At 41.6% G+C, this 12,765-nt stretch overlaps 2 protein-coding genes across 3 annotated transcripts in view; both read right to left on the reverse strand.

Annotated features, from left to right (window-relative positions):
- Positions 1 to 10,687, reverse strand: part of LOC148116099 (zinc finger protein with KRAB and SCAN domains 5-like) — a 32,128-nt gene extending 21,441 nt beyond the window's left edge. For both annotated transcript variants that reach the window (XM_087884909.1, XM_087884908.1), the window contains exons 1-4: positions 10,272 to 10,687; positions 9,441 to 10,045; positions 9,075 to 9,189; positions 220 to 287 (exon numbers count right to left, since the gene is read on the reverse strand). In XM_087884909.1, coding sequence (XP_087741035.1) covers positions 220 to 287; positions 9,075 to 9,189; positions 9,441 to 9,854 — 597 coding nt within the window. In that variant the 5' untranslated portion in view covers positions 9,855 to 10,045; positions 10,272 to 10,687. The remainder of the gene's footprint in view (positions 1 to 219; positions 288 to 9,074; positions 9,190 to 9,440; positions 10,046 to 10,271) is intronic.
- The window catches only part of LOC132708964 (uncharacterized), a 71,149-nt gene that overhangs the window by 35,728 nt on the left and 22,656 nt on the right, over positions 1 to 12,765 (reverse strand). The window lies entirely within an intron of this gene.

A 12,765-nucleotide genomic window follows, 5' to 3' on the forward strand; every position in this document is an offset into this window, starting at 1 on the left:
AGGCGAATTTGGAGGAGCACCTAGCAGAACAAGACAACCAGAGGAAGCTATGCTTCAACAGCAACTTCAACCTGCTATTCTGCTCTCCATGTTGCGGAAGGACACAAAAATAACCCAGTCCAAAGAAGGGGGGGGGGAATAGTAGGAGAGAGAACTCTGTACACACACTTCACTTCCTGAAGACGAGAATACAAGTCTAATAACTTTTCCTTTTCTTACTTGATTTAGAGGTTCAGCCACTGTTTGATCGCCGTCATAAAAACCAGAAAATTTCATTCTTTGTTTCTCTGTAAGGAATAAATAATTTCAAAATAAATAATTAACAAAATATTTATTTTATTGATTTATTTTAGACAATTTATATGCCGCCTATTCGCACGTGGCGACTCAATGTGGCTTACAAAATATTAAACCCATATTAAAATAATAAAACTAATAAAAGGAGAATTATATAATACATTAAAATAATAAAATCACCCCCACCCCCAGCAAAAGCATCTCACAGGAGCCGTTTAATGGGCTCCACCCCGCTCTGGGTTTCCCAGGCCCACTGGCAGGACCAGGTCTTCAATGCCTTCTGGAAGAGTGCTACTGTGGGGGGCCATTCTAATCTCTGGGGGGATGATGTTCCAGAGAGAGGGAGCTGCCACGGAGAAAACCCTTCTTCTGGGTCTCACCAGGGGATGGCACCCGCAACATTCCCTCCCTCCGCACTCTGGTGGGTTGGGCAGATGTAACTAATAAGAGATGGCCCCTCATATAACCTGGTCCCAAGCCATGGAGGGCTTTATAGGTGACAACCAGCACTTTGAATTGCACCAGGAAGGAAATTGGCAGCCAATGCAGCTCCTGCAGGTGAGGTGTTACTTGTGCACACCAGGGTCTGCAGAAAACCATGCGGGCCGCTGCATTTTGCACCAACTGGAGCTTCCACATGCTCGTCAAGGACAGCCCCATGTAGAGTGTGTTGCAATAGTTAAGATGGGAAGTGATTAGGGCATCAGTGACTGTTACCGATTCAGGAAGGGCTGTTTCTGGCGCACAACCCATAGTTGCGCAAAGGTCCTCCTGCACACAACCGCCACCTGCTTTTCAAGCAGGGGTTGTGAGTCCAGGAGAACCCACAGATTAGGCACAGGGTGTGTTTGGGGTAGTGTCACCTCATCCAAGACCAGACGTGGTAATTCTCCCCTGGCCAACGAGCCCCAAACCCAGAGCCACTCCACCTTGCCAGGCTTTAGTTTCAACCCATTGCTCCCCATCAGCTCCTAACAGCCTCCAGGCACTGCGATAGGGAGGACACGGCATTGCTTAACCCACCACGGGCCAAGGCATACAGCTCAGTATCATCATCATATTGGTGATATCTCAGTCCATGCTAGGAGATGATCTCACAAAACGGTTTCATATAAATATTGAACAGGAGCGGAGAGTACCGAGCCCTGCAGAACCCCGCAAAGCAGTGCATGAGGGCTGGATCTATCCCCTCCTATCAACACTGACTGAGAACGGCTGCAGAGGAAGGAAGTGAGCCAGGATAGCACAAGGCCTCCCACTCCCATCCTGCGAAGCCGTCCCAGGAGAATACCATGGTCGATGGTATCGAAAGCCACCGAGAGGTCAAGTAGAGCAAGGATGGATGCGCCACTCACATCCCGCTCTCGCCAGAGATCATACAAAAGTGTAGCCAACAAGATGGATAAAATCAATGATTTTTTTAAAAAAATCAAAAAAACAGATTTTTAAAATTTAAATCGTATTTTTTTATTTAAATCGGATTTTTTTAAATAAAATGCTTTTTGAGGAAAATATATTACCATCCAAAGGTTATTCCATCATGAAATAAAGATTAGTTTTTTAATTATGTAGAATAAGGCTGTATGTTTAATTTTTTTGGTAAATAAATTCCATTAATCCATTCACAATGTCATGCTCTTCCAGAGCTTTTTGTAAGATTATTGAGCAGTTTCTCTGCCTACAAGATATTATCACAGATGCTTGGTTTACTTTTGCAGTTCTCAAAACTGAATTTGACTCAGGAGAGATCACATGCCCCTTCTTCGCAGCAAAAATGTTATAACATGAACAGAGTTGAGAAAAAGACCTTAATCCTATTGTTCTACAAACCCTACGAGCCCCTGCCCTTTGGAATGAATTGCCCCCAGAAATTCGTAAAATCTCTGATCTCCGTGTATTTCGCTGTGCCTTCAAAACCTTGTTGTTCTGCCAGGCGGGGCTATCAATATAAAGATTTTAATTGGTTTTTAAAAAGGGATTTCAAATTTGGGGTTTTGTAACTGAGCCTTTTATTTAATAATTTTAACTACTTTTAAATTTTGTTTGTCTTGTGCTTTTAATCAGGCTGTACACCGCCCTGAGTCCTTCGGGAGAAGGGCGGTATAGAAATAAAATTAATAAATTAATTAATAATAAATAAAAACCTATGAATACAGAATCAACCCCTTCAGTGCTAAGTTTCAAGAAGTTCAGTGAATAGAATAGAAACAATATTTTTCTGATTGTTTGGAGTGGAATAGATCTGCACAAGAAGAAAGTGAAACTAAGTGTGAGGAGGAAGGGGCAAGCAGACAAGCAGTACAAAATGAAAATGGAACTTTCTGAGCACAATACTGCACAGCCACAGACAGACAAGTCTTTGGATCTTTTTGTGTGTATGACCTGAGGTTTATCACATTCTTTCCTTGGAGGAAAAAACCTATAATGGCAGCAGGCCATAAAAGAGACCTAGTTTGGCAATATTTTAATGAAGTTCCTTTACCTATCGGTAAGGCAGGCATGCGTGCACAATGCAAACACTGCAACAAAGAAATGCAAGGCCTGGTGGCCCGAATGAGGCAACATCATGAGAAGTGCTGTGATGAAGATGACCAAAGAAACACATTTGAACAGGCAGGATCTTCAGGTTGGTAAACATTTTTACTGAATCATATTTCTAAAGACTGCCTTGAACTGTCATGTTTGAGCAAAATTATATTTCTTATTATTACTGCATGTTACTGTCATTTGGTACAGTTATGAAGAAAAGCAAATATTCCTTTTGGAGCAGTGCTGTGTACAATAAGCAGAAATTGTATAAACAATAAAATAACAGCATTGACTTTTTTGTTTAGGGGAATTCATGGATTCTGGAAACTCTCCACCTTCAAGAAGATCACCATCCTCCTGTTCTACAGTTTCAGAGTTATCCATCCAGGATAGTGCTTCATTAGCATCATCATCATCAGACACCCACAGCCACATACCACTATCACCTAAAAGAAAGAAAAAACCCTTCCGTCCTGGAACCACCATAGATAAGTTTGTGATAAAAACTAGCAGATTAGAAAAAGAGTTAATGACGAAAAAATTGCCCAGTTTGTTTATGCAATGAACTCTTCTTTCCGTCTGACTGAGAACCCACATTTCATTAATATGGTTGCAGTGCTCATTTGCTGCACCTCTTAGCCAAAGACTTAAGTGTTCCAGAAATAAAGACTAATGTTCTTGAAATTGCTAAATACTTCCGTAACAATCATTTTGCTGCAGCAGCTCTGAAAAGGATGGGTGGAACCAAGCTAACGCTCCCACAAGATGTTAGATGGAACTCTGTGGTGGACTGTTTTGAGCAGTATATCAAGAACTGGCCTATTCTGATGATAGATTGTGAACAAAATCGAGATAAAATAGATGGTACTGTCACGGCCAAAATCCTCAACATTGGGCTTAAGAGAAATGTTGAACATATGCTGAGCATCCTGAAACCCATCTCTGAAGCTTTAAACAAAATATAGAAAAATAGCTGTTTTATTGCTGATGCTGTTGAAATTTGGAAGGAACTGAGTGAACACTTAAAAACAGAACTACACATGGACAGAATTAAATTACAAGCATTAAAAAAATGAATGGTATAAGTACTGTCTCCAGCTCATTTTTTGGCAAATATTGTCAATATCTAGTACCAGGGTCAAAACTTAAGTGCTAAGGAAGAGGAGTTAGCTATGACATGGGTATCCAGCAATCATCCATCTGTAATGCCAACTATAATAAACTTCAAAGCTAAGGGGGAACCATTCAAGAAATATATGTTTGCTGAAGATATTTTAAAGAAAGTCACACCAGTGAACTGGTGGAAGTCACTTAAGCACTTGGATTTAGAGACTGTTCAAGTAATGATTTCACTTTTAACAGCAGTAGCTTCTTCTGCAGCTGTTGAAAGAATATTCTCTTCCTTTGGACTCATTCATTCTAAATTGAGAAATCGTTTGGGACCCGATAAAGCAGGAAAGCTTGTTTTTCTTTTCCAGATTATGAACAAAGAAGAAGATGAAGATGACGCATGAGTTACAGAGGACAGTATTTAAGTTTTTCATGTGTAGGCTGGGCTGACAGTCTAAGTTTCTTAAAATATATATATTTTGTTTAGCCAAATTAGTTAACAAACATGGATGTTTCTTTAAGCAAATAACATATGCTGTAATGTTATTGTTTCAGTTGAATAAATCTATTTAAATTGTTATTAAGGTAATGATTATTTTTCTCCTTCCTAAGTACAACAGAAAAGTTGTCCAAATATGAATGATTAACCTATTAAACTGGGGATAAAAAAACTAATATGAAAAGTTATTCTAAAAATCTTCATCTACTTACATATTAAAGTTATACCAGCAAGAATTAGTCTTTATGTAGAAAACTATGATTTAAATCAAGCATTACTGACTAGTGATTTAAATCGTGATTTAAATCAGTTTGATTTAAATCAAATCCACCCTGGTGGCCAATGACGATTCTGTCCCAAATCCAGGCCTGAATCTTGACTGGCAGGGGTCCTATCTGTCAATGACTCCTTCAGCTTCAACCACAACAATACACGAGCACACAATAGATACAAAGTTATGGTAAACTGTGCTAAACTTGATTGCAGAAAATATGACTTCAGTAACAGAGTCACTAATGCCTGGAATGCACTACCAGACTCTGTGGTTTCTTTCCCTAACCCCCAATCTTTAACCTTAGACCATCTACTGTCGACCTCACCCCATTCCTAAGAGGTCTCTAAGGCAAGTGCATAAGCGCACCAGCTCCCCAAAAAGGGAATATTGGAGACAGGTTCCTAAAAGGGTAGAAGCGACGTTTCAACAGAATCCCATCTGCCATCATCAGGCTTATGTCAGCAGTCTTTTGCCATAACTGCAGTTGCTATTTCAAATCTGGTGCTGGTATTCTGGGATGGCTCCACCTTTTCATTCTGATTGGTTGGGAGTCCCAGTATGTGTTTATTGGCTTGGCTTCGGGTGTATGGTCGGTTTTTCTCCACTAGGTGGCAGGGCTTCATCTTTGTGGCTGGTTTGAATATGATTTGGTTGGGATTTGTTTTTTGATTAATGTTTGGTCTATGTTTTATATTTGGTGTTAAGATTCGTCTATCTATGAGAGCAGGTTTCCAAATAGTAGGCAGACATGAAGTGTCATCCCGTTTATTCATGCAATATGGTCTTTTTTCTATTTCAATTGCTTCTCTGATTATCCTGCCATTGAGATGTTCTATTTTTGCAACTGTTTTTGTTTTATTAAAATTAATATTGTGTCCTGTTGTATTTATGTGTTGAACTAATGATGATGTGTGTTCTTGCTTTTGTATTGAGTTTTTGTGTTCCTCGATGCGCACACTCATTCTTCTGTTGGTCTGTCCAATGTATGTTGATGGGCAGGAAGCACACGGGATTTCGTATATGCCTTGATCTTCTAATTCTATTTTGTCTTTGGGGTTTCTCAGAATGGACGATATCTTTCTATCTGTGCAAAATATGGTTTTGATGTTGTGTTTATGTAGTACTTTGCTAATTTTATCTGTTGTTCCCCTTATATAGGGCAAGATGGCTTTCCCATTGTTTTGTTCCTCTTGTTGTTTTTTATTCTGTCTTGGTGTTGTATGTTTGATCATATTGATGACTTTATTTCTACAGAACCCATTTGATGTCAGTACATTAGTTAGTGTATATAATTCTGTTTGTAAATGTGCTTCATCAGCCAGACGTTTAGTTCTTGTGGTTAATGTTTTGGCAACAGAGTTTATTTGTGCTGGATGGTGGTGTGATTTGGCGTTGAGATAGCGGTTCGTATGTGTCTTCTTTTGATAGATGGTATGTCCTAAGGTGCCATCAGATTTTTTATAAATTAATACATCGAGGAAAGGTAACTGGTTTTCTGATTCTATCTCCATGGTGAACTTTATTTTGGGATGGAGGCTGTTCAAATATACTAAGAAGTTTTCCAATTTATCTCTTCCATGTGGCCAGATCACAAAAGTGTCATCAACGTATCTGAGCCATAATTTTGGTTTGTTAACAGTTTTTTCTAAGGCATTGGATTCGAATTCTTCCATGAAAAGATTAGCGATGACTGGTGATAATGGTGATCCCATTGGTGCACCTTCTACTTGTTTATATCTTTGTCCTCTGTGTATGAAATATGTGTTGGATAAACAATGTTCTGTTAAGTCTGTGATATGTTTTGGTAGTTGATATTTGTTTTTAATTGATGACAGGGCTTCTTTGACAGGTATTTGTGTGAATAGTGATACAACATCGAAGCTTACAAGAAGGTCATTTTCTTTTATGTGTTGCTTTTTTATTATTTGTATGAAATGGTATGAGTTCTGTACATATAAGCAGCAGATTCTGCGTAAGGTTGAAGATGTTTTGCTAAATATCTGGCTAGATTTTGTAAAGGTGAGCCTATGGAACTTACTATGGGTCTGAGAGGTATTCCATCTTTGTGTATTTTTGGGAGGCCATACAGTTTTGGGCATTTTGATGATTTTTCTCTGGGAATAATTTTTTGTTGGATTTCTTTACTTATAGTACTTGATTTTATCTTTATCTTCGTGGTTTTTTCTAGATATGTTGTTGGGTCTGTGTTTATGGGTTTATATGTGGCGTCTTGCAGTAAGTCAGACAGTTTCTTTTCATAGTCCACTGTGTTCATTACTACTGTTGCATTGCCTTTATCTGCTGGTAATATCATTATGCTATTATCGTTTTTTAAAACTTGCAGTGCTTTTTGTTCTTCTTTTGATAAGTTGCTTTTAGGTGGTTTACTAGTACATAGAATGTTGGTGACGTCATGTCTGACTTTATCAGCATCGTCAGCACTGAGTTTCTTTAGGCTGGTTTCAACTTCGCATATGATGGTTTCTATTGGAATTTTATTGGGTGCCACTGCATCCGAAGCCAAGCCAATAAACACATACTGGGACTCCCAACCAATCAGAATGAAAAGGTAGAGCCATCCCAGAATACCAGCACCAGATTTGAAATAGCAACGGCAGTTACTGCAAAAGACTGCTTACATAAACACACACACACACACACATATATATGTATATATATATATATATATATATATATGTATATATGTATATGTATATGTATATACACACATACACATACACATACACATACACACACACACACAGGTTTTGGTGCACCAGCCTGAAGATGACGAGTGGGACCTCGTCGAAACATCACCTAGATATGCTCAAACAACCTCTGGAGCTGCTGCATAACCACCTTCTCACCCACCTTCCCCAAAAAGGGAAGATTGGAGACAGGTTATTCAACAGGGTGGAATCCAGAGATGGCTTCTTAAGAAGAGGGTGGACCACAGACTCCTTCAAATGCTGGGGCACTGCCCCCTCCTGTAGGGAAGCATTAATGACCGCCAGCGTCCATCCACCTGTCATCTCCCAGGAAGCTTTCCAAAGCCAGGCGGGCATGGGTCTAAAACATAGGTGCTTACACCCACCCATACTCCCTAGGATCCTGTCCACTTCCTCAGGAGCAACAAGGTCAAACCGTTCCCCGATATCAGAGCAAGATCCTGTCTCAGAGGCTTCCACCGGACAAGCAACCACGCTGGCATCCAACTGGGAACAAAGTCGAGCAATTTTGCCTCCCAGAAAAACCACAAATACCTCAGCATTTTAAGCAAAAGAGATGTCAATTGTGCTTTGTTTCAGCTTTGTGGACTGTGTAGTTGGTAACCAGGTTTCTTGGTTATGAATAGCATGCAAACCTAGGAACCAGCGAATTAGTGTCTAGCACTAAGTCTGAATTTAATTCGAGATTGTTCCTCTGCGTTGTAAAAGACTTTGTGCTTGCTTTTTTTCAAAACCAAGTCCATTTATTTGTAATATGCCATTTGCACAGTTCTATACGCACTTTCTGACAAGTAAGATAGTTCCATTGAGTGAACAGGGGAACATTTCAGAAATAAGCAGGAATAGAAATTATCCCAAAGTGCTTTTCAAAAAGCAATGGGACTTCCTTGGTTTCTCCTTGAAAATGTTTTGCTTCTCATCCAAGAAGCTTCTTCAGTTCATAACTGAAGAAGAACTGAACTAAAGAAGCTTCTTGGATGAGAAGTGAAATGATTGCACCAGTTTTGGCTGTCACGATATACAAAAGATGTTGAGACTCTAGAAAGAGTGCAGAGAAGAGCAACAAAAATGATTAGGGGCCTGGAGGCTAAAACATATGAAGAACAGTTGCAGGAATTGGGTATGTCTAGTTTAATGAAAAAGAAGGACCAGGAATGACATGACAACAGTGTCCTAATATCTCAGGGGCTGCCACAAAGAAGAGGGAGTCAAGCTATTCTCCAAAGCACCTGAAGGCAGAACATGAAGCAATGGATGGAAACTAATCAAGGAGAGAAGCAACCTAGAACTAAAGAGAAACAGTGACAACAATTAACTAGTGGAAAGATTTGCCTCCAGACGTTGTGGGTGCTCCAACACTGGAGGTTTTTAAGAAGAGATTGGACAACCATTTGTCTGAAATGGGATAAGATCTCCTGCTTGAGCAGTAGGTTGGACTAGAAGACCTCTAAGGTTCCCTCGGTGGACCTCAATATCCTCCTTCCCCCAAGAGCAGTAGGCTCACCTGAAGAGGGTCGCTGGGCAATTATTTGTAGATGCAATTAGTGTGGAGAAGTATAAATAGGAGGAGGTATTGTATAGGAAAGAAGAGAGAGTGAAGGTAAGACAGATGGGTAATTGGAGGATATTCAATTACCTCCTGAAGTGTCCTGACTTTGATCCATCCAAAGAATCCTCCTGAAAAATAGCTCCTGGGGAGGATTTGATGGGTTCTTCTTTCCCTCAGGATCTCTGATTTCCACAGTGCAGCACTTCCAAAAGGAAGAAGGAAGAAACAGAATTAATGTACATCACAGGACGTAAAGTGGATTTCTATATTCGGAACACAACCTCAAAGCCCCCAATATCCATCAATGTGGTTATGTGAGAAATATGAGAAAACAATGGAACAATGTCTTACTAGAATACGTGGGACATTGCCACATATTATGAATGTCAGAGAGGTTTGGGAAGGAGGGGTGAAGTATTCAAACAGATTCTCTATTCTCTATTGAACTCTTACCTGCAACTCGACTTGCTCCTTCTGTTCCTCCATCTGGCTCAGGAGGAGGCCTTCCACCAGGGCCACCGCCTGGGAGCTGGTCTCTGCTCCATACTCCCGCACCCAGCCCTCCATTTCTGGGGGCAGAAGAGCCAGGAACTGCTCCAGAACCACCAGGTCCAGCATCTGAGCTTTGGTGTGCTTTTCTGGTCTCAGCCATCGCCTGCAAAAGCCATGGAGTCGGCTGCAAAGTCCTCGGGGACCCTCAGCCTCCTGGTATTGGATGGAGTTCCAGGGCTGAACTTCTGAAGGGAGGATGGTTTCCTCCTCCAGGATCTCCTGCCCAGTCCTTGTCCAGAGCTTCCCCCCCTTCTGAGGCTGAGCAGCTGAAGGGCCTTTTCCGCTTCCCTCCTTTCCAAAAGGTTGTGTCTCCATCCTTTCTCTGTCCTGCAGAGCAACTGCAAATGGCTCCAAGGACTCTGGTGGGTCTCCAGATGCCTTTTCCTTCACGGGACCATTTCTGGGGCTGCAGGACTGATCCCTCCAAGGGATTCCGCTCTTTTTCTTCTTCCCCCAAGAGAAAAGTTTGCCTTGCAAAGACCACAAATGGCTTCCAGTTTCTGTATCTGAGATGGGAAGAAAAAATAAATATTAAGAATTAGAAAGTGGAATTCAGCCACTGAGCGACCTTCTGAGCCTCCGCAAGGCTGACCCTCCCCTCCCCCCACTCGGGCTCTTTGCATGGAGAGGGCGGCTGGGGAGCATGGGATCTGGGGTTGCAGCCAGAGAAGGGCCACGCTAGGGTCTCTGCCTCCTCCGCCTCCCTTTGACCGGGAAGAGCCCCCAACTCACCAGTGGAACTTCTGGATCTCCCCCCGCCAGACTCTCCCGCAGCCTCTCCGCCTTCTGCGGGGTTAAGGAGAGCGAGTGCACCATCCTAGAGCGGCAAGCTTTCATGATGTCACTTCCTTCCCGGCCTCCTCTACAAAGACGGCTGTGACGCTCGCCCTCCAGTGGACCAATGGGGAAGCACCGGGAGTTCCCTTCTCTTAACAGAGTGCGCCCCCTAGTGGATTCGGCGCAAAGTGCCAGGATTGTAAAAAGGGCGGGAAACTGGAGCGCGCCTGAGGAGAATGGACAGGGCAGGGGTGATGGGCATGGGAGTACGGGGGAAAAACCCCTCACAATTCCTCCCTGCCGAATAAAAGCTTGTGGTCTCCAGAGGCAGCAATTTCTCCATCTTCCTTTCCTTCCTGTCCAGGAACCCTCTGTGGAGATGGAGAAAAATTTCTCTGGAGGATTTGAACTCGCTTCCCTCAAGAACAGCCGCCCTGAAGGCTCCGCAGAGATTGTGGGTGGCCTCCAAAGGGTTCAAATCCTGTCAGAAACAGCCGGGCAGCCAGAAGAGGAGGACCAGGAGGCTCTATGGGAAAGACAGCTTGTGTCTTGCGGTTGTTGGGAACTCCCGCCTGAAGGGGAGGCAGATGGGACACAGGCAGGAAAATTATTTTTATTTCTTTAATTCAATGCATGCAGCTGCCCTTCTCAAACTATTCGCTCAGCCTCACAGCAAAGGGGGGAGGAGAAAGGGCAGGGACCCCTCTGGTCTCTTCTGATGAAAGAAAAGGAAGATCCTGAAAAAGGAATAGAAAGCTAAACTATGATGAGAAAAAACCATTTTTACATAGGGATTGAGTAGGAAATTCACCTCAAGAAATGTGACCAGGAAGCTTAAGCCCCTTGGAGAATTGAATACAGGGATATATCATTAGACCATAAATGAGGAGAAAAAGAAAAGGAAAAAGCAAAACACGAAAAGCTGAAGGCTCCATTACTATGAAAACATTTGACCACATTTGGAGTCACAATGACACACAGAGCTTAGCTACAGTGAGCAAAACAACATTTAAAAAGATGGAAAAGTGGTTAAAAAACCATTTTTAAAAATGGAGGTAACATCATAATTTTTAAAATAGAATAGAAGAGCAGAGTTGGAAGGGACCTTGGAGGTCTTCTAGTCCAACCCCCTGCCCAGGCAGGAAACCCTACATCACTTCAGACAAATGGTTATCCAACCTCTTCTTAAAAATTTCCAGTGTTGGAGCATTCACAACTTCTGCGGGCAAGTTGTTCCACTTATTAATTGTCAGTAAATTTCTCCTTAATTCTAAGTTGCTTCTCTCCTTGATTAGTTTCCACCCATTGCTTCTTGTCCTACCCTCAGGTGCTTTGGAGAATAATTTGACTCGCTCTTTTTTGTGGCAGCCCCTGAGATATTGGAACACTGCTATCATGTCTCCCCTAGTCCTTCTTTTAATTAAACTACACATACCCAGTTCCTGCAACCGTTCTTCATGTTTTAGCCTCCAGTCCCCTAATCATCTTTGTTGCTTTTCTCTGCACTCTTTCTAGAGTCTCAACATCTTTTTTACATTGTGACGACCAAAACTGAATGCAATATTCCAAGTGTGGCCTTACCAAGGCATTATAAAGTGGTATTAACAATTCATGTGATCTTGATTCTATCTCTCTGTTAATGCAGCCTAGAACTGTTTTGGCTTTTTTGGCAGCTGCTGCACACGGCTGGCTCATATCTAAATGGTTGTCCACCAGGATTCCAAGATCCCTCTCATAGTTACTATTATTGAGCACATATACGGTACCTGTGCATTTTGTTTTTCTTGCCTAAATGTAGAACCTTGCTTTTTTCACTATTGAATTTCATTTTGTTAGATAGCGCCCAATGTTCAAGTCTGTCAAGATCCTTCTGTATCTTGAGCCTATCTTCTGCAGTGTTGGCTATTCCTGCTAACTTGGTGTCATCTGCAAATTTGATGAGTTCCCCATCTATCCCCTCGTCCAAGTCATTGATGAAGATGTTGAAGAGCACTGGGCCTTAATCATGCAGTGAAGAGAATTTTATGCATGTTTAGCAAGTAACTACACAAATTATTTAAGTTACCTTGATATTATGGCAAACCATAAAAAGACAAAAATATGGCTGTAATGCTTGAAAAATATATTTTGCCCATGCATTTGTTTCAGCTTCTGTTCATTCTGGCCCCTTGCTTGAAAGACAAATTGTTCACCCTGAAGCTTTTCCCATACTCTACATTGACGTCTGTCATTATTCCATCACATTATAAGAGGTCTTTGACCGAAAAAGGTTCCCTGCTTCTACATTCATACTGGTTGACTCAGATCTTAATTTGACAAAGCATACGCAGTGGTGGGTTTCAAATTTTTTTACTACTGGTTCTGTGGGTGTGGCTTGGTGAGTGTGGCAGGAAAAGGATACTGTATTTATTCATTCATTCATTTATTTGTTCAATTTGTATGCTGTCTT

Source organism: Pantherophis guttatus, chromosome 2, assembly GCF_059756535.1.
Source record: "Pantherophis guttatus breed Tessera chromosome 2, ASM5975653v1, whole genome shotgun sequence".
Lineage (NCBI taxonomy): Eukaryota > Metazoa > Chordata > Lepidosauria > Squamata > Colubridae > Pantherophis > Pantherophis guttatus.